This window comes from Eriocheir sinensis, chromosome 9, assembly GCF_024679095.1.
Source record: "Eriocheir sinensis breed Jianghai 21 chromosome 9, ASM2467909v1, whole genome shotgun sequence".
NCBI classification, from domain to species: Eukaryota; Metazoa; Arthropoda; class Malacostraca; order Decapoda; family Varunidae; genus Eriocheir; species Eriocheir sinensis.
In genome coordinates this window covers 15,561,677-15,584,176 of record NC_066517.1, presented here as the reverse complement: position 1 = coordinate 15,584,176, position 22,500 = coordinate 15,561,677, and the positions used below count along the sequence as shown (strand labels likewise).

The 22,500-nt window shown below is 42.6% G+C and overlaps 1 protein-coding gene and 1 long non-coding RNA gene across 14 annotated transcripts in view; one reads left to right on the top strand and one right to left on the bottom strand.

Annotated features, from left to right (window-relative positions):
- The window catches only part of LOC126995965 (uncharacterized), a 2,228-nt gene extending 2,075 nt beyond the window's left edge, over positions 1-153 (top strand). For both annotated transcript variants that reach the window (XR_007750852.1, XR_007750851.1), the window contains exon 3: positions 35-153. This is a non-coding gene — a long non-coding RNA (uncharacterized LOC126995965). The remainder of the gene's footprint in view (positions 1-34) is intronic.
- A 325-nt stretch (positions 154-478) lies between these two features.
- Positions 479-22,500, bottom strand: part of LOC126995963 (N-fatty-acyl-amino acid synthase/hydrolase PM20D1-like) — a 32,737-nt gene continuing 10,715 nt past the window's right edge. For 6 of the 12 annotated variants that reach the window (XM_050855905.1, XM_050855900.1, XM_050855899.1 and 3 more), the window contains 9 exons: positions 20,796-20,872; positions 18,723-18,896; positions 17,210-17,296; positions 15,661-15,794; positions 13,383-13,578; positions 11,752-11,892; positions 9,483-9,599; positions 8,566-8,689; positions 6,500-6,959 (listed from right to left, as the gene is read on the bottom strand). In XM_050855905.1, the coding sequence (XP_050711862.1) occupies positions 6,721-6,959; positions 8,566-8,689; positions 9,483-9,599; positions 11,752-11,892; positions 13,383-13,578; positions 15,661-15,794; positions 17,210-17,296; positions 18,723-18,896; positions 20,796-20,872 (1,289 nt within the window). In that variant the 3' untranslated portion in view covers positions 6,500-6,720. Of the gene's footprint in view, positions 627-3,392; positions 3,688-6,499; positions 6,960-7,740; positions 7,961-8,565; positions 8,690-9,482; positions 9,600-11,751; positions 11,893-13,382; positions 13,579-15,660; positions 15,795-17,209; positions 17,297-18,722; positions 18,897-20,795; positions 20,873-22,500 lie in introns of those variants that run through there. The other 6 variants (XR_007750850.1, XM_050855903.1, XM_050855902.1 and 3 more) reach the window with 6 other exon arrangements.

Sequence of the window (22,500 nt, the reverse complement as noted above, 5' to 3'; positions counted from 1 at the left end):
TCATTCTGACCATAAGGAAAATCAAGTGGGTAAGGTCGATTCTCATTTTGACCATATTTAATTTTCAGTTTTTTACTTTATCCCTATCATTGAGATTGGTTGTGAAAGCCAAGGTAAGGTAAGGTCAAAATAAAGGTTAGTAATTGATCTTCATTCTGACCATAAGGAAAATCAAGTGGGTAAGGTCGATCCTCATTTTGACCATATTTAATTTTCAGTCTTTTACTTTATCCCTATTACTGAGCGTGGGCGTGAGTCAAGGTAAGGTAAGGTCAAAATAAAGGTTAGTAATTGATCTTCCTTTTGACCATATTTAATTTTCAGCCTCTTTATATCATTATTATTGAGCTCGAGTGTGAAGATTAAGTAATGTCAAAATCAAGATCGTTAACTAATCTACAATCTTTATTTTGACCGTATTTAACTTTCACTTTTCAATATCAGTACTAATTGGAAAGTGAGCAAAAATAGGTGAACAGACTACAGTTATCGCATCTTCCTCCTCCTTTTCCTCCTCCTCCACCTCCTTTCACCTCCCTCAGCCTCCCCTTCCACCTGTCCTCTTCGCCTCCGTGGCCGGCAGGTAAGGTAAGGCAGGTGACACACGCCCCGCCACTCTGCGCCACCTGTAGGACACAAGCTTTAATTACCGGCCCCCAAGCATCCTCTCCCTGATTCAACGTCCACCTGATCCCCGTAATTATCGGTAATGACGGAGGGTGTTGTTAAGGGACACCTGCTAACGAGCCAAGATGAGGTGTGCCAAGGGGAGGTGGTAAAGGCTAATATTAGGGGATAATGATCGTTGCTATATACTGAAGGTGCGAGTTTGTAGCTATATAAGGATGAATTAAAATGTTACGGGTTAGAATGTCATGAAGTTTACTCGCACTTGTTGTTGTTGTTATTCTTATTCATTATTATTTTTACAGCAAAGAAATTATCTCAAGGGCAAAAAAACAAAACAAAACAAAACAAAAAAAATACATCCAATGCACTGGTCTTAAACACCTTCTATGCACCGACTACTACTACTACTACTGCTACTACTACTACTACTATTACTACAACTACTATTACTAACACTACCACTACTACCACTAATACTAATACTACTAATACTACTAATACTACTAATACTACTAATGATAATAATAATATCGTTATCAACAACATTATTAGTCGTAGGGAGAGTGAGGTTAGCGGACACAGAAGTTACAGAAAACGAGATTTATTGGAGAGAGAATCTGAGGGACAAAGGAAAAGGAAATCGACGTTGTAAGCTTGAGACTCCGCGGACTGGCCATGGTTAGAGTGGAAAGGGTCCTATATTCAAGTCAACCAATAGGAAAGGAGAGATTAAAGAACCGGGTTGTTAGTTTAAAAGCGTTATTCCAGGGCGTGAGTTAGGCAAGTTTGACAGGCAGCGAGGAGTTATGAATCCCAAGGCTGACTTGCGGTGACTAGCGGGATGTAGTTCGATGTTGAAGTGTCAGTAGAAAGGTAGAGTATGGAACCCGAGTACTGATGATTGTTAGTTAAAAGCGCATTGTTCCAAGGCGTGAGTTAGGATAGTTTGATGGGCATGGGAAGAGAAGTTATGAATCCCAGGGCTGACTTTCGGTGGGTAGAGGAATGGAGTTCGATGTTAATTATGCGTGAGACATCGACGGAGCAGACGGGACCCATATCTGATCTATATTCTTTTTCTACATCTATATTCTTAATCGGAGGAGGATGTAGCGAGCCTTTTTTTCAGTACAGACACACCCCTTAACCCGTCTCCCCCATACTGCACAGAAGAGGAAGCAATCGATATAGAAATACAGGAAATAGCTCAGTTAGGGCTTAAAGGTATGGCGTGACTGACAGTGTAGTGGGGAGGTGGGGGGGGGGTGAGGGAGGGGGGTAGGTGTTCACGATGCCCTTTGGAAATGCCGGAAGATGAGTTAAATTTCACCAGCAAGTGTGTGTGTGTGTGTGTGTGTGTGTGGCTGGTGGAGATGAAGAGTAAGCCTGTGGTGATGACGAGGATGAGGAGGATGACGATGAGGATGATGATGAGGAGGAGGAAGAGGAGGAGGATGAGGAGGAGGAAGAAGACGAGGGCGAGGAGGACGAGGAGAAGGAGAAGTAGGATATTAGTGATGAAATTGATGATGATAGTGATGATACTGTGCTTCTAAGGAGGAGGAGGAGAAGGGGGCGGGGTGTTCGAGAAGGGATGGGAAGGAAGAAGAGAGGAGAGGAGAGGAGGGAAAGGTGGGAAAGGTAAGTATATAGGTGAGGTGACTGACCTTCTCCACGTGTGACAGTTTTTCCCAAGTTTTCTTTTTCACGGTATTATTTTTTAGTTTGTTATATATTTCATCTTTGCGTCCCTTGCGTTATTCAAATCAGTGGCGCGGTACTTCGATATAACGTTATTTTTTACGCTAAGAGAGGGCAGCACTGTACATAATATCGGGGTCGTATTACAAGCTCTCCGTCACTACGAGATATCAGTTATTACCGACACAAAAACCAACGGCAGCTTACCACTTCACGCTTTCCTTCCTTTCCTTTCCATTTAGTCTCCTTTCCTCTACGTACTCTTTCTCCTCACCCTAAGTTACCTAATCACTCTTCTTGTTAGTTAATCTGTTTTCCCGTCAACATCCTCCCTAGTTATTACCGACAGAAAAACCAACGGCAGTTTTCCACTTCACGCTTTCCTTTCTTTCCTTCCCCTTTAGTCTCCTTTTCTCTACGTACTCTTTCTCCTCACCCTAAGTTACCTAATCACTCTTCTTGTTAGTTTATCTGTTTTCCCGTCAACATCCTCCCTTGCCTCTCCCCATACTCTCAAAGAACACAGGAACGTAAAGAATCAAGAGCAGGTCAGTCAGTTAGCCTACTCGCGGCAGCTCCTGTAAACCTAACACAATCTATCCTCATTGTCTATGAATGAAGGTATCTATCGTATCGACGCTCACCGCATGACACACATTATACTCCCCTCACCCTCCATATATCATCCACACTCCCTTACTCTCTCTATACTACCACTTCCTACCCCGAGGCCTAATCTGAATTATTATATTGCAGACAGATCTCCCAGTGAACTCGGATTTTGGCCCCATGACTTCATGACACCGACTCCCAGAGAAACCATAACATAAGACAATGTGTATCTTCCAATAAATATCATGATGGGCAGGGACAATTATGACCATGCAGTGTTACCATCAAACTGTCTTAGTAATAGTTTCCTGTGACAATATATTTCTTTCTTATAAAAAAATTTCTTTTATACTGTTAGTGAAAGAGGTCATGTGAGCCTAACATCCAAGTTGTCCGGGAGGCTTGTCACCAAAGACCCTGACCTGCCCAACCCTTACACGCCGGCCCACCTGATGGTCGTAATAAAGAGGAACTCGTCGCCGTGGTACAAAAATCCTGCAGGGCCTCATAGCTCGCCGCCCCTGTGTCCCGGCTGCGTCTTGAGCGGCGGCGACTGGACATCAGCGGCGAGGATGAGGTGGTGGTAGAAGCCGACGCAGGCGAAGAGGGAGGTGACGCTAATCTTTTCGTCGGGAGCGTGTATCGTACGCAGGGCCTCCTCCGGGACCAGCATCGGGAGGAAGCGGTACACGTGGGGCGTCAGTTGCAGGTAGTGCCGCGTGTCTGTGTTAGCCATAAACACATCTACGCCACAGAGATAAGACACCGGTGACTTGACGCCGCTCCTGACACTCTATAAGAATCACAGGGCAATAAAGTCGACTGTCATACTGTATATCAATGGGGAAGAAAAACGGCGTCACAATAAAAATATCCCCCCGCACCACCGAAATGGCCCGCCGACGCAGCGGGCTCGCAGTTTAAATAGTGAGTGCCGTTCTGTGTAACTCGAGTGAATGAATGACTGAGTCCCAAGCGCCGTGATACAAGTCAATGCTGCATTCTTATGTGGGACGGTGGTGATTATCAAGGCGAAGAATTTTGGAGAAAGCAGAGGAAAACACATGTGACGGCAAAGAGAGAGCATTATCTTCTATAATCTAAGGAACACTGGTCTTCAAACTGGGTACAGAGTGTGGTCCCATATCAAGTATTATTTTGGGGCGGCGACCCAGTAACCAGAGTCCTGTGACCATCACGTTGACTTAGCAATAACTTTTCGTAAAAACTGAATTTTTTTCTTATAATACTTTCCAATGGGGTACATTCAGAGTTGCCAGCCAACGAGTGTCATCACCGACTACGTGTTAGTGCCCATGAAGCTTGAACTATTCTTTTAATTATCGTAAATTACCTCTATTTTTTTCTGGGACTTACAACAATTGCACTTCAATACAATAAGTTTATTTATTGGTAAACGAAACAAAGTAAATGACTATTGGATACTTTTCCTCATGAAATTTTTTTCGTGCATAAAAGGCTTCAATATCAAATCGAGTTGGACTAAAAAAAAAAATAAATAAATAAATAAATAAATAAATAAATATATATATATATATATATATATATATATATATATATATATATATATATATATATATATATATATATATATATATATATATATATATATATATATATATTTGCTGAGTACCTCCTTTGGCTGTATCAGTCTCGAATTCGACGAAGTTTATCAAAATACTCTTGTGGGCGTTTAGCATTTCGACCGAAAGCGTTCCAACACCAGGACGGTCAGGTAGCATCACTGTTTGGGCCTCCGTGAGGATCACTGGCTTCCGTTCCCACTATGTTACACTCCGCCCTCAGCTGTGTAGTGTGGACGCCTGCCGCTACCGGGATGGTAAGCAAGTCAAAGTGATGACTTTTAAGGCCAGGAGTTGAAGGCGAAATGTATCATGATGGGAGCGGAAGCCAGTGATCCTCACGGAGATCAAAACAGTGGATGCTATGGTGTCTATGGAGATGCTAAACGTCCCAATGTTTCTGATAATGTTCGTCGAAGGCGAGACTGATACACCCAAAGCAGGCATTCAGCAAATATTGTGATATAAATATAATTTTAAAAAAGTCCAGTACTGCTTGATTTTGAAGGACTTTCATGCAAAAAAGGTTTTTAAAGAGCATAAGTTGTTACAAGTCCAAGATAAATACAGGTAGTTTACGATAATTGAAAGAATAATTCAGTCTTCGTGGCCCAAAAGACGTGTCGGTGGTGACATCTGGTAAGGATCAATACCCCATTGGCACTTTTTTTTTTTTTTACACTACAAAGTTGTCATGTTAGTAAAACCCAAGGTGGCCGGGAGGCTTATCAGCAAAGACTCGGACCTTTCCTTCCCCTACACGCCGTCCCTGATGGTCGCCGTGGTACAAAAATTCTGCTTCCAACTATCACCCAATTAGCTAAATATCGGTTATAGGCAAGATGCTGGAGTCCATAATAGCCAGGAACATTCGGGAGCATCTAGAGAAACATAGTTTAATTCACGACTTGCAGCATGGGTTCACGAAAGGTAGGTCATGCCTCACCAATCTCTTGTCCTTCTACAGTAAAGTATCTGAGGCGGTAGACAGGATTAAAATTATGATGTAATTTATCTTGATTTTAGTAAAGCGTTTGACAAAGTTCCTCACCACCGACTGGTTTAAATTACAGGCTCACGGAGTAGAGGGCAAAGTTTTGAATTGGGTCAGGGCGTGGCTAAGCAATAAGAAGCAATTAAAGGGTGCCAATCAATGGTAAAAGATCAGACTGGGGCGGTGTTACGAGTGGGGTCCCACAAGGTTCGGTATTAGGTCCACTGTTGTTTATTATTTACATCAATGACTTAGATACAGGAATTAGTAGTGATGTCAATAAGTTTGCTGTTGATATCAAGATCGGTAGAGCCATTGAGTCGGATCAGGATGCTAGTATTCTCCAGGATAAACTAAACAGATTGTATGACTGGGCGGATAAATGGCAGATGGAGTTCAATGTAGGGAAGTGCAGTATTCTGAGTGTAGGTAGGAACAACCCCTCACATGACTATTGCTTAAATGACACTCCCATAAGCAGGTCTGGGTGCGAGAGGGATTTAGGGGTCTTAGTGAGCTCTGATCTCCGTCCAAGGGCACAATGCATTCAAGCTAGAAATCGAGCAAACAGGGTACTGGGATTTATTTCAAGGAGCGTAAGCAACAGAAGCGCCGAAGTCTTCCTCAAGCTATATTTAGCATTAGTTAGACCTCATCTTGATTATGCGGTTCAGTTCTGGTCACCTTACTACAGAATGGATATCAAAATGTTGGAATCGGTGCAGAGGAGGAAGACTAAGATGATTCAAGGGTTACGAAACTTGCCATACGAGGAAAGACTCAAACATTTAAACTTGCATTCTCTAGAAAGGCGAAGGGTGCGAGGAGACATGATCGAGGTTTATAAATGGATGAAGGGCTTTAATAAGGGAGATATTCATAAGGTTCTGTTTGTAAGAGAATCGGGAAGGAAACGTAGTAATGGGTTTAAACTGGATAAATTCAGATTCAACAGGGACATAGGCAAAATATGGTTTATTTACAGAGTGGTGGGTGAGTGAAACAGGCTGAGCAGTCATGTGGTGAGATCCAATACAATTGTCACATTAAAAAATAGATTAGATAAATTCATGTGCAGTGATATTAGGTGCGGTTAGATTCACAGGAGCTTAGGCTCAAAGGAGCTGCCTTGTGCAAGCCTACCGGCCTCTTACAGACTCCTACGTTCTTCTTATGTTCTTAAAGCTCGCCGCCCCTGTGTCCCGGCTGCGTCTTGAGCGGCGGCGACTGGACGTCAGCGGCGAGGATGAGGTGGTGGTAGAAGCCGACGCAGGCGAAGAGGGAGGTGACGCTAATCTTCTCGTCGTGGCCGTGTATCATAGTCACGTCCTTGCCCGTGATCATCGCCGGGAGGAAGCGGTACACGTGGGGCGTCAGCTGCAGGTAGTGGCGCGTGTCTGTATTAGCGACGAGGACACCTGCACCACAAAGACAAAACTCCGGTGACTTGACGCCGCCCCGACACAAGAAAAAACGGCGTCACTATAAAAATATCCACCCGTGCCACCGACAGGCTGAGCCAACCACTTGTAGCTATACCCTCGAGATGGCTCACCGACACAAAGGGCCCGCACAGTTTAAATAAAGAGTGTTGTTCTCTGTAAATCGAGTGAATGAATGATTGAGTTCCAAGTGCCGTGATACAAGTTAGTCCATGCTTCATTGTTATGTGTCACGGTGCTGATCAGTCAAGGTGAAGAATTATTTAGTAAGCATTATTTAGGTGGGCAAGTACAAAGTATTATCCTGTTTAAATCTGAGGAACGATGGTCTTCAAACCTTTCTTTGTGACAGGTTTTTTTTTAATATTTTTATGGACCACCCTCAAGACTCCAAGGCAAGTCCATAAATGGCATTGGGTACAGAGTGTGGTCTCATATCAAGTGTTTTATTATTTGTCTTTGGAGTAACCAGAGTCTTGTGACCAAATAGTATTGGGCCGCGTGTCACAGTCTGAAGAACTGCCCCATGACACATGCTATGGGGGAGTAGCGGACACCAAGGTAAGTACACATGCTGATAGGAAATTAGTCCACACCATCATCGCAGTTAGTTGCATTCCACATACACACACACACACGCAGAAAATCAAACAGAAATTAAATCCCAGCATACAACATAGCACACACAACATACAGGGCGCGAGGGGGGGGGGGGGAAGGCAAGAAGTGTGGCACGTGTTACATTCCTGAAGAATACCTGTCTCTACACCTGGCACACCTCTAGGTCCAGCGCGCGCCCCACACCATGATACTGTGGTAGATGCCGGCGGCCTTGGTCAGGGAGGCGACGGTGATGCCCTCATCCGGCCCGTGTATCATCGCCACTTCTTCGTTCGTCACCAGCACCGGCAGGAGGCGGTATATGGTGGAGGTGAGGTTGAGGTAGTGCTTCATGTCCGTGTTGGCCACCATTACTGCTGCAGGTGTGGGTGGGGGGAGGTGGGGGGATGGGTGCTTTAAATCTCATTCACACACATACACGCACACAGTTACTAACACCCACACCCACCCACATACACGCACACACTTACTAACATCTACACCCACCCACACACACACACATACACGGAGCTTTGTAGTGCAGTGGTAAGTGTGCTAGCCTCACAACCGAGAGCTCGCGGGTTCGATTCCCTGGCGAAGTGAAGACGAATGGGCAGTCTCCTTTAATCCGTGGCACCTGTCCACCCAGCACTGCCAGAAGTGAATGGGTGCACCGGGTGTCAGTCAGGGGTTGTGTCCCGGCCATCCTGTCTCCCGGGTGTGTGGGTGTGAGGTTTCAGCCGTACCCAGATAGCCGTCACTTCTGAGCTCTAAGTTCAATCGGAGAGTCTAACGCGTGGTCGGACCTTAGTGATAAAGTGAAAGACTGCGATCTAGTTTATCGCCTACCCAGACTATGGAGATTTACACAGCCAGTAAAACAGAGAAAGTGAACGACAGACAAATAGTAAAAAAGAATATACAATTACAACTCTCTCTCTCTCTCTCTCTCTCTCTCTCTCTCTCTCTCTCTCTGCCTTACTGGGGGCGGTGATGGCGTTGGGGTAGTGGTGGCGCACAGCGGCAGACAACAGGCGCCAGGGGGACACCTCGGGGCCGTAGGGTGACACGGGATGAGCCTCCATGCTCCTCGGCAGGAGGTTGATCTGTTGGCGTCACCATCATCATCACTATCATTATACACATCAACCTCATTCTCATTATCACCGCTCCCACTTTTGTCTTTCCCAATCCATTCCCGATCTTCACTTATTTTCCTTTTCTTTTCATCTCTTGCCTTTTTTTTTTATTCTTTTTTCATTTCCCGTTTTCTTCCCTCTCCGCATTCTCTCGCTATGTATTCAACCTGCTTCTTCTCTCCCATCACATCGACCCGTCAACTCATCCCTTACTCCCTATGATGTCTCTTCTGTTAGACAGTTTAGACTCCATCCATTCTTTCACTCTCCGACCCTTCCTAGCCTAACCTAACTTCACCTGACTTAATCTTACCTCACCTCACCTAGCCTAACCTTTACCTAAACTCACCTTACCTTACCTTCCATAACCTGACCTGACCTAACCTTACCTCATCTCGCCTAACCTAACCTAACCTTAAACCTAATCTCACCTTAACTAACCTATCCTAACCTAACCTTACCCTACCTCACCTAACCTAACCTTACCCTACCTCACCTAACCTAACCTCATCTAACCTAACCTCACCAAACCTAACCTTTACCTAATCTCACATAACCTAACCTAATCTTAAACCTAATCTCACCTTAACTAACCTAACCTAACCTAACCTCATCTAACCTAACCTAACCTTTACCTAATCTCACCTAACATAACCTAGCCTTACCTTACCTAGCTTTACCTTACCTTATCTTACCTTACCTAACCTTACCTCACCTGACCTAGCCCTTACCTGTCTCCTCACCTGCCGCCTTAGCTTACCTTGACGGAGGGGTCTGCGATCATCTTCCTGTCGTGTTGGATGACGTCCCGGATGCTCTGGGCGGGGTGGACGCGATGGTTGACGACGGCAGTGGCTGTGGCTGGCACCACGTTGTCCTGCGGTAATGATAGTGGTGGTAAGGAACGGAAAGGATGGCTCGGTAAATGGATGGATGGGGAAAGAAATGATAGGAAGGATGAAGGATAGTCGGGAGAATGGAAGGATGTGGAAAGGAATAGCTGTTGGAGAGAGAGAGAGAGAGAGAGAGAGAGAGAGAGGTTGTTGTTGTTGTTGTTGTTGGCGGTGGTGGTGATCACGAGGGTGATGGTGGTGAGGGAAAACAAGAAGAAAAAAGAAGAAAAAACTACCCAACATCTAAATAACAATAACAAATGATAATAATAATAACAATAAATGATAAACAAAAACAAGACAAACGCACATAAGAAAACAGTAACACAAAATAAAAAAGAATAGAAAAGAAAACAACCAAAATCTAAACAGTAATACCAGTAATGATGATAAATAAACAAAGAGAAAATAAACATAAAAAAAAATACAAGCAAGAAAACACAAACACAGAATTTCATCAACAATTTCACCTCCTAACTTCGTCATCCTTTTTCACATCCTGTTCCCTTCCCTCCCCGCCTTCCTTCTCTTTCTTTCTATATATAACCTGCCCCTTCTTCCCCATCCTCGTCCACCCATCAACACGCCTCCCTTTCTCCTTTATAACCTTCTTCATCATCCATTTTCTTTCTTATATATCCTCGTCCACCTATCAACACGCCTCCCTTCCTCCTTTAAAACCTTCATCATCATCAGTTTCTCCGTTTTCCCTTCCATTTTCTTTCCCATCCTTGTCCACCCATCAACACGCGTCCCTTCTTCCTTTAAAACCTTCTACTTAATCCATTTCTCCGCTTTCCCTTTTACTTTCTTTCTCATCATCATCATCATCATCATCATCATCATCATTATCCACTATTTTCTTACTTTTTACAACCTTCTACTTCATCCCTTCCATTATCTTTCCCATCCTCCTCTTTCTCCCATCAACTCATCCCTTCTCTATAAAACCTCCCTTCTCCTTTATCCATTTTCTTTACCTCTTCCTGTCGTCCTCCACTTCCTCTTCTTTTTCATGATTTTTTCACTTTTCACTTTCCTCTTTCTGCTTTATTTCCATTTCCCTCACTCTCCCTTTTTTTTTCATTCCTCTCTTTTCCTCTCCCCTTACCCTCCCCGTGCACCTCTCTTCCTCCTATTCGCCTTTCATGTGCCCTTCCCTTCCCTTCCTATCCATATATCCATCTATCCACCCTCTCCCCTGCTATCGATCTATCCATCTATTCCTTCCACCACTATCACCATCACCACCTATCCTTTTCCTCCTATCCTCACCTTACCTCACCTCACTTAACCTAACCTTACTCTTCCTGCAATTAGCCCTTCCCTTCCCTTCCTATCCACCTATCCACCCTTTCCTTCCCCATCCATCCATTTACCTAACCAACCTCACCTTACCTATAACACCCACTCCATATAGACATTTCCACCTATCCACCTCCCTACCCTTTCCTTCCCCATCCATCCATTTACCTAACCAACCTCACCTTACCTATAACACCCACTCCCTATAGACATTTCCACCTATCCACCTCCCTACCCTTTCCTAACCCATCCATCCTTTTACCTAGCCAATCTCACCTTTCCTTACCTATAACCATCACCAAACACTCATCAGTCACTCCATTTTTATCTCTCTCTATTCTCTATTCTTTCCGTATCTTCCCATTTTTCCGACCATGCTTCATCCTTCCTATTATTTCCTTCCCTATTCATCCATTTACCTAGCCATTCTTACCTTTCCTTGCCTATATAACCATCACCAACACTTATCAATCACTCCATCCTCTTTCTATTATCTATTCTTTACGTATCTTCCCATCCTTCACCCTTCCTATCATCTTCTTACCCATCCATCAATTTACCCAAACATCCTTACCTTTCCTTACCTATAACCATCGTCAACACTTTCCAATCACTCCAACTTATCCCTCTCTCCCTTATTTCCTCCGTATCTTCCCATTCTTCCACCCATCCTTCATCCTTCCCTATTCATCCATTTACCTAGCCATCCTTACCTTTCCTTACCTATTACCATCGTCAACACTTTCCAATCACTCCAACTTGTCCTCCTCTCTCTCCCTTATTTCCTCCGTATCTTCCCATTCTTCCGACCCTCTTCCTCCCTTCCCTTACCTTGACCCCGGCACGGACGATGGTGACGCTGGTCGTGGTGCGTGTCACAGCGTTGGTCTCCCTCTTGGCTGTCATAATCCTGCTCACGAGGGGCCCGAACAGCCACAAGTTAGAGTAGATCATTTTGAAGGGCCATGATGCCTGGTGGGGAAGGCAATATAGCGTTTGATATAGGGAGGGAGCATTCAACCAAGAAATCCATCCACTAATCAACCAATATATCAACCAGTCAACCGAAAATTCAATCAGTAAGCCTATCAGTCAACCAAAATATCAAGCCAACTATCTAAAGACCAGACAAGAAGTCCATCAATCAACCATAGAAACAACCAATCAACTCCGAAATCAGACAAAAATACAACAATAAATCAGTCAACCAGTCAAGCCAATTATCAAGTAATCAACCTAAAAATCAACCAAGAAATCCACCAGTCAACCAAAGAAACAACCAGTCAACCTCAAAATCGAAATAAAAATGCACCAGTAAATCAACCAACCAGCAATAAAAAAAACTAAGCAAGAAACCCACCAATCAACCATAAAACAACTAACCACCAAATAAAATCAACCAAGATACTCAACAAACAACAATCAAATCAATCAACCTAAATAAAATAATAAAAACACCAATCAGTAAAAACAGTCAACCAAACAACAACAACAACAACTCTAACCCAAAAAAATAAACTAAGCACCCCAATATCAACCAATAAATTTATTATAATCAACCAAAACAACTTATCAACCTAAAATTCAACCAAGAAACAAAAAATATATACGAAGAAACCTACTAATCAACCAAAACAATTAATCAACCTAAAAATCTACCTAGAAAAAAAATCAACGAAGGAACCTATTAATCAACCAAAACAACTAATTAACCTAAAAATCAACCAAGAAACCAAAATAAATAAATCAAGAAACCTTATAATCAACCAAAACAACTAATCAACCTAAAAATCAACCAAGAAACCAAAATAAATAAATAAATTAATCAAGAAACCTTATAATCAACCAAAACAACTAATCAACCTAAAAATCAACCCAATAAACAAAAAAAGTCAACCAAGAAACCTATTAATCAACCAAAACAACTATTCAACCTAAAAATCAACCCAAAAAACAAAAAAGTAAACCAAGAAACCTATTAATCAACCAAAACAACTATTCAACCTAAAAATCAACCCAAAAAACAAAAAAGTAAACCAAGGAACCTTATAATCAACCAAAACAACGAATCAACCTAAAAATCAACCCCCCCAAAAAAGTAAACCGAGAAACCTTATTATCACCCAAAACAACTGATCAACTTGAAAATCAACCCAAAAAACAAAAAAAGTAAACCAAGAAACATTATAATCACCCAAAACAAATAATCAACCTAAAATTAACCTAGAAGCGAAAAACAAATAAAAAATCAGCCAAAACAACTAATTAACCTAAAAATCAACCAAGAAACAAAAATAAATAAATAAATAAATAGACCAAGAAATCTTATAATCACCCAAAACAACTAATGAACCTATAAATCAACCCAAAAAACAGAAAAGTAAACCAAGAAACCTTATAATCACCCAAATTATTACCTAATCTAGCCAACACATGTCAACCCTTCAGTCTTCCCAGCCTACCTTGGGAGCCAGGTAGGCCAGCATGTCAGCCTCAGGGCCCTGGCCGAACATGGAGGGCTGTGGGTTGTCCTCGAGGGCGACTATGGCTTTGGCGAGACGGGTCACGGCCGAGTTCGCGGGGGGGATCGAAGAGTGACCACCGGGACCCTCTACTTCGAGCTCCACCGTCACCCATCCCTTCTCCGAGACGCCGATCCTGGAGAAGTAGATGGAGAAGATGGTGATGAAGAAGAGGAGGAGGAGGAAGAAGAAGATGATGATGAAGAAGAGGAGGAGAGGGAAAAAGATGATGTTGATGAAGAAGAAAAGGAGGATGAAGAAGATGAGGATGAAGAAGAGGAGGAGGAGGAGGAGAAAGAAGATCATGAAGAAGAAAGATGAAGAAGAGGAGCAGGAAGAAGATCATGAAGAAGAAAAGGAGGAGGGGGAGAAAGATGATGAAGAATGAGATGATGATGATGATGAAGAAAAGGAAGAAGGAAAAGAAGAAAAAAAGAGGTAGAAAGAAGAAGAAGAAGAAGAAGAACGTTTAAAGGTGGTGGTGGTTGTGGTGAGGAGGTGTGTGTGTGTGTGTGTGTGTGTGTGTGTGTGTGTGTGTAGTCAATAAACTGTCTATCCATCAATCTATTTACTTATCTATCTATCACTGTGTTGTGTAGATTGTGTATTCACCGACCGAGCGTACATGTTTATCTATTCCATTGTTTTACTTTACATTCATCTATTGTTTGTATACGCTAAGAGATGAGGAAGAGGAAGCAATGGCGGTGGTGATGGTGACAGTGAAGGAGGAGGAGGAGGAGGAGGACGAGGAGGAGGAAGGTAAATAGGTAGGTAGGTAGGCAGGTTACAAGGACAAAAGGGGGGGAGGGGGGAAGCAGGAACTCAACGAGGAGGAAAAAATATATATAAAAGAGGGAAGGAAAAATATAGAGCAAAGAAAACGAGTAAAAACGAGAGAAAAAAGAGATGGAAATAAAATAAAGAAATAAGAGAAAAAACAAAAGACAAAAACGTGTGTGTGTGTGTGTGTGTGTGTGTGTGTGTGTGTGTGTTCCAGGCTACACTGATTGCACTAAACCTTCGTCTTTAGCGATAGTGGCAGGATGCGATTCATAACATTAGCGTACTACGTTTACCAAAAAAAACTCATCCCATTCCTACTCTCATTCTGATTTTTTGTTTATGTTCTGGGTTTGCACTGTTTGTTTGTCCTAGAGATGTGTGTATTCCTCTACTCTCCAGTGTGGTTTGTTCTAGATGTGTATTCTTGTGTCAGTCTAAACCCGTCTGCTGCGATTGGCACGGATTTGGCTTTCACTGGTAGCCCGGTAACATATACTCCCAAGTCTTTCTCTGCCTCTGTGGTGGATCGTGGAGTGTTTCCCATGTGGTATTGGTGTGCTGGATATCCCCTCCCAAGGTGCAGGACTTTACATTTTTCTTCATTGAATTGTAGCAGCCACTTTTTGTTCCATTCCTGTAGCTTGGTGAGGTCTGACTGTAGGAAATCCGCAGTCAAGGGGTTAAGTATTTCGTTTTGAGCCTCTATTTCTTGTTTACTATTGAATTGGTTAGCGCTAATTGTTTGTCCAAAATATATATGTCTTTATCTACCCTCATGTGTTGTTTGTCTCAGAAGTATGTAGTCTCAAGTTTTTCTTTTTCATTCACTATTTGTTAAGCCTCTATTTTTTGTTTACTATTGAATTGGTTAGCACTAATTGTTTGTCCTAAATATATATGTCTTTATCTACCCTCATGTGTTGTTTGTCTCAGAAGTATGAAGTCTCAATTTTTTCATTCACTATTTGTTAATCTGGACTTGGTTTCCACTACTTATAATTCTCCTAAATATAAATGTATTCATCTAGTTTCAAGTGTTGTCTATTCAGGATGTGTATATTCCTCTACTGTCTCGTGGTTTTCTTTCTCAGTCACTATCGGTCGTATTCTCAGACAATTTCGGCTCTCACAACAAATATTTGCCAAGGCCACGAAGGAGATTAGTTGCTTTCTTATGAGAGTTTTGGGCATTCATGGTATAGAGGACTTCCCAAACTATCACTAAGCTCATAAAACTACCCATGTAAATAGCCACATCAACCTCTACGAAAGCATAATCAAAAGTGAGTGTGTAGGCCCCGTAATGTTTGAGAATATGGGCCTATTTGTTGCTCTGAGCATATATCAGGGGTGCATCGCGTCACTCACTCGCTGCCTCCACCCCAGAGTCCCCTTATATACTGTCTGACCCAAGCAATCACGGGACACTCACAGCGCCACGGGTTCCTCCACGCCATTCACCACGCCCTTCAGCACAGGCATTCCCTCGTCTAGGATGAAGTCCAGCTGCACCCCGCGGGACTCCAGGACCTTAGCGATGTGTCCTGCCCCCTCCAAGCCCCGCACCTGCCCAGGGAAGGAGAGAAAAAAAGGGAAGTAACTTTAGTGTAATGAAAGCAGCTAGATAAATGGTGGATAGGCAGAGAGGTAAGCAGGTGGGTTAGTAAATAGATAGGAAGGTAAATAGGTAGGTAGATGGTAGAGAGAGAGAGAGAGAGAGAGAGAGAGAGAGAGAGAGAGAGAGAGAGAGAGAGAGAGAGAGACGAACCCTTAGGAAATGTGAACTAATGTATTGAAGTACGAACACACACACACACACACACACAGATTAATCTTAAAAATAATAATAATAATAATAATAATAATAATAATAATAATAATAATAATAATAATGAATAATCAGCGAAGTTTGCTGGGAAGTTTTTAATCAGATTCTGAGTCAAAGAGGAAGTAAGTGAGTCGCTGAGAGAGGCAGATTGAAACTGTCTGTCTCGTGGCGTCGGCATCTGTTAAAAAGGGAAAGTGTGTGTGTGTGTGTGAGAGAGAGAGAGAGAGAGAGAGAGAGAGAGAGAGAGAGAGAGAGAGAGAGAGAGAGAGAGAATGCAACTGCGCAGTATCCGTTTATTCTGACAAAGACAAAAAAATGTACTTACAGAAACTTGAAACTGAAGGTGTATTTTTTTTTAGCTGGTAACAACAACAACAACAAACAACAACAACAACAACAACAACGACAACAACAACAACAACAACAACAACAACAACAACAACAACAACAACGACGACGACGACAACAACAACTCGGGCTCTAATTTTAGAAGACTCCTTTACGTTACTGATTAAAAAGAGAGGAAAAAAAGAAAAAAACCTAGCCGGCGTTTTATAATATTCAAGAAGTTCCCGGAATGTAGAAGAGGAGAGAGAGAGAGAGAGAGAGAGAGAGAGAGAGAGAGAGAGAGAGAGAGAGAGAGAGAGCGATGAGAGGGGGGGGGGAGAGGGGAAGGGTGAGGGAAGAAGGGTGGAGGAAGTAGATGAAAGGAGTTACGTTAAAAAGAAGAGGAAAAATGGGAAAATGTATGTTACGACGAATGAAGGACACAAGGGGAGAGGAAGAGGGGAGGAAGGACAAAGAGATGAGGAGAAGGAAGAACAAGAACGAGAAGAACAAGACCGAGAATAAGAACAAGAACAGGAACAAAGTAATGCTAATAAGAAGACGAAGGAAGAGAAGAAGAAGAAGAAGACTTATGGATAGACAGATAGATAGATAGATAGATAGATAGATAGACCGATAGATAGATAGATAGAAGTCATGCATACGAATCTACAAAACATGAGGTAAATAACGTCAAATAATAATAATAATAGTAATAATAACAATGATAATAATAATAATAAGAAAAATACAACTACTACCACTACCGCTACTACCACCACCACCACCACCAACAACAACAACAACAACAACAACAACAACCCACCTCCTCGTCGTGTCCAAAAGCCACGTAGAAGGATCGTTCGGGCTGGAAATCCGTCTTGGCCAGGTATTCCAAGGCCATCATGATGCCCTGGACGCGGGAAAAAAAAAAATTAAATAAACAAAATAAAAAAAATACATATCACTGCTACTTTTGGTTATTTATTTATTGATTTATATTTCAAGGTAAGGGAGAAGGTATAGGAATGGACAAGACGAAGATAAGGCAGAAAGAGATAAAAAGAAGATGGGGAAAGGTCAGGAGGTTAGATAAGAAAGAGAGAAAGGTCAGGACGAAGATAAGGAAGACAGGGACAAAAAAAGATGGGGGAAGGAGGGAGGGAGTTTAGATAAGAAAAATAAAAAGGTCAGGACGAAGATAAGGAAGAAAGGAACAAAAAAGAAGATAGGGGAAGGAGGGAGAAAGGTTAGATAAAAAAAGGAAATATCAGGACTAAGATAAAGGAAGAAGGAACAAAAAGAAGATGAGGGGAAAGGGGGGGAAGGAGGTAAGATAAGGCAAAGGAAAGCACACAGGGATCGGGATATAGAAGCAAGAAAGTGACAAAAAAGATAAGCATGTGAGTAGATAAAGAAAAAGATTAAACACAGGGATAAGATATTAGAAGGAAGAGACGGGACAAAAATAGATGATGAGAGGCAAGGAGGGAGGTCAGATAAGGGAAAAAAGATGGAACACAGGAATAGAATTACAGAAGAAAGAGATGGAAGAAAAAAACAAAGGATGGAGGAAGGAAGGAGGTCAGATAAGGGAAAAAAAAGGAACACAGGGCAAAAAGAAGATGGAGTGAGAGTTAGAGAAATTAGATTAGGGAAAATATGGGAGACAATGATTGGAGTATATAGAAGGATGAAACGGGACAAAAAAAAATGGCAATGGAGTTAGTTAAGAAAAAGGATGGAACACAGGAATAGGAGTACAGAAGGAAGGAACGGAACAAAGAGAAGATGGGATGAGAGTTAGAGAAATTAGATTAGGGAGACAAGGATAGAATATAGAATAGTATATAGAAGGATGAAATGGGACAAAAAAATATGGTAATGGAGTTAGATAAGGAATAGAGGAGCCAAAGGAAGGAACGAGACAAAAAAAAAAAAAAAAAAAAGATTGAAGGAGAAAGAAAGTCAGATAAGGATAAAAAAAATAAAAAAATAGACAGGGTTGGGAGTACAGAGTTAAACAGGAACAGAACCCAGATACACGGAAACAGGAGGATGACAACAAACAGGAAGACAGGAAGATACGACTGAACGGGGAGGAAAGAGGGACAGCTGGGGAGAGGAGGAGGGAGCGAGATAGGGGGAGATAGAGGGAGAAAGAGAGAGGGTGATATGGCTTCATGTAGAGAGAGAGAGAGAGAGAGAGAGAGAGAGAGAGAGAGAGAGAGAGAGAGAGAGAGAGAGAGAGAGATACCCTTCCTCTCTCTCCCTCCTCCATCCCTCTGTCTCCCCCTTCCATTCCTCACTTTCCCCCTCCCCCCCTTTCCCATACTCACCATCACCCCAGCTTTGTTGTCGAGGGCGCCACGTCCCCAGATGTAGGACTCCCCCGTGGCCGAGTCCTTCAGGATGTGGCCGCCCCAGGGGTCGTGGGTCCACTTGTCCTTGGCCACCGGGACCACGTCGATGTGACCCGTCAGCATGTACGGTACAAGGTCGTCGTGAAGCCCCTGCACACACACACACACACACACACACACACACACACACACACACACACACACACACACACAAACACACACACACACACGAGAAAGAAAGACACGTGTTTAATAATAATAATAATAATAATAATAATAATAATAATAATAATAATAATAATAATAATAATAATAATGATAGTTTTGTTTCGCTCAAATACATGTGAAAGTGGAATACAGAAAATCAATTGAAATGAAGGGAATCCAGCTATCAATACTGCACTCAATTTCCGTTTCCTACCATTAAATTTCTCTCTAAATCAATATTCTTTGCCTTACACAAGTGGACAATGCGGACAACAAGAAAGCACATTCATTAAAACATACACACAAAAAAAATTAGATTGGTTCAGTAAAACGTAAAGCACAGGTAACTCTCAACAGGAAGTTTAGTTTTATGGATACTTGGAGAGGTTGATAAGATATAATTGAACACTTGTTTTACCGATGCAGATGAAAATGAAGATAACAACTTAAGATAAATGAATCACAAGAGGCCGGATAACTAGAGAAAAAGCGTGTAACAACGTAGACGAGGAAGACAATAACAACTTAAGATTAATACCACAGCAACATAATCAGAGAGAAAACATAAGTGGCGGCATGAAAAGAGAAAAAGTGTGCCAACGTAGATGAAGATGACAGCTCAACATGAATAGGCAACCATATTGAGAAAGAAAATATGAGTGGCGGGATGAAAAGAGAAGAGTGTGACAATGTAGATGACGATGACAATTTTTAAAGACAAATACCACAACTACAAAATCAGAAAGAAAACGTAGATGAAGATGACGATGACAGCTCAAGATAAATACCATATTGAGAAAGAAAATATGAGTGGCGGGATGAAAAGAGAAGAATGTGACAATGTAGATAAAGATGACAATTTTTAAAGACAAATACCACAACTACAAAATCAGAGAGAAAACGTAGGAGGCAGAATAAAAAAGAGAGAGAAAAAGAGTCTGGCAATGTAAATGAAAATGATGACGATGACAAGCTAAATACCACTACTACAAGATCAGGAAGAAACCATGAGAGGCGGAATAAAAGAATGATAATGATGACTGAAATTAGAAAAAAAACATGAGAGGTGAGATAAAGAGAGAAAGTCAGAGTGAAGACGAGCACGATAATGACAAAAAAAACATCACGGGTACAAAATCAGAAAAAAGAACACGAGAGTAAAAGTGACATTGACCAAAAAAAGTGAGTGATGACCAAAAGTAGAAAGAAAACATGAAAGGTGAGATAAAGAGAAAGTCACAATGAAGACGAGGACGATAATGACAAAAAAAAAAACACGAGAGTAAAAGTGACATTGACCAAAAAAAGTGACAGTGATAACCAAAAGTAGAAAGAAAACATGAAAGGTGAGATAAAGAGAGAGAAAGTCACAACGAAGACGAGGACGATAATGACACACACAAAAAAAAAAAACATCACGGCTACAAAATCAGAATAAAAGAACACGAGAGTAAAAGTGACATTGATGACTAAGGTGACAATGACAATTATAAACAAACCAAAAAAAAAAGCAACAGAACCAGGAAAGAAAGAAAACAGGAAAAAAAAAGAAAAAGGGAGATAAAACACTACTAAAGATGACTATGACAACTAAAAACAAAAACACCACAACTACAAAATAAAAAAAAATAAAAAAAGGAAAAAGAAGAAAGAAAATACTAAAGTGACGATGGCAACTAAAAACAAAAACATTACAGCAACAAAACCCGAAAAAAAAAACACAAGAAGAAGACAAAGAGGAAAAAATAGCTATAGTGAGGTGAAACGAGAATGCGAGCCGAGGTCAAGTTAAGTGAGGTCAGGTGGTCAAATCAGGAAGGTCAGGTCAGGTCACTCACTTACCTTGATCGACAGGAGGAGGGAGTACTCGTTGACCACCTCCACCTCGATGACGGAGGAGTTGAACACGTGGGGGAAGCCTGCGGAGGAAGAGGAGGAGGAGGAGGATATGAGCGTTGTGAGGTGCTTGCATTAAGATGTTGGACGACGGGAGGGAAGAAGCAAAAGAGAGTTGGGCAGGTCAGAAGAGAAAGGAAGGGAGGGAAAGGAAAGGATTCGGGTATGTGGGGTAAGGGAGGGAAGAAGGAAAGAAGGGAGAGGGAGGGGGTAGGTCGATGATGAAGGCAGATTAAGGAAAGGGAAAGGATTGGGGAAGGGGAGAACCGGGCAGAGCAGGATATAAAGGGAGGAATGGTGGGACAGTTCATGAGGAGGAGGAAATAAAGGAAGGAAGGAAAGGAGGAAAAGGAAGGAAGTGAAGGAGGAAAGTAAAGGAGGAACAGGAAGGATGGGATGGGAAAGGATGTGAAGGAATGGGATGGGAGGGGAAGAATAGGGAAGGGAAAGGAAGGGAAGGGAAGGAAAAGGAAGAGAAGGGGAGGGATGGGAAGGCAAGGGAAGGGAAGGGAAGGGAATGAAAAGGAAGTAATGGGAAGAGGAGTGACGGGAAGGGAAGGGAAGGCAAGGCATGGGAAGGGATGGAAAGAGAAGGCAAGGCATGGGAAGGGTAGTACAGGGAAAGGATGATGGGACGGTAAGGGAAAGGATGAAATGGGATGGAATGGGAAGGGATGGAAAAGGAAGAGAAGGGAAGGGATGGGATGAGATGGAATGGGAAGGGATGGAAAGAGAAGGCAAGGCATGGGAAGGGTAGTACAGGGAAAGGATGATGGGACGGTAAGGGAAGGGAAGGGATGGAATGGGAAGGGATGGGATGGGAAGGGAAGGGAAGGGAAGGGATGAGATGGGAAGGGAAGGGAAGGGAAGGGAGGGGAGGGGATGATGGGATGGGATGGGATGGGAAGGGATGGGAAGGGAAGGGAGCTTAGCCCAAGGCAGAGGCGAGAAAGGTCATATTGAATAATTTGGTCGCGGGAAGCATGAACTTTTATGGCGCTGAATAAATTCTTGTTGTCTTTTTTTTTTGCCCTTCTTTTATTATTGACTTGTACTAATTTACAAACTTCTGGAACTCGGTGGTGGCCTTACAAACACACACACACACACACACACACACACACACACACACACACACACACACACACACACAGAGGAAGGTGGGAAAAGGGAAAGGAGAGGGGTGGAATGGAGAGGAAGAGAGGGAGAGAGGGAGAGAGAAAGGGAGGAAAGGAAGGGGGAGGGAAGAGGGCGAAGATGAGATAGGAAGGAAGGAAAGGAAAGGAATGGGACACACACACACACACACACACACACACACACACACACACACACACACACACATATGTACCCCCCCCCCCCCTTCCACCACACACACATACATCCCCCTCCACGCCCCCCCACCCCACCCCCAGCACACACATGTATTCCCCTCTCCCCCCACACACAAATGTATTCTCCACTCCCCTCCACAAAATTTACCCCCCCTCACACACACACACACTTGGGTAGGGAAGGTAAGCAATAACAAGCAGGTAAGCAGGACACAGCTGAGTCATGATCACTTTCGGCCGCCTTATTACAAGTCTGAAATACCAACAGAAGGAGGAAGTTTTGTATTCTACCTTATGAGCAATATTTCGTCACACCA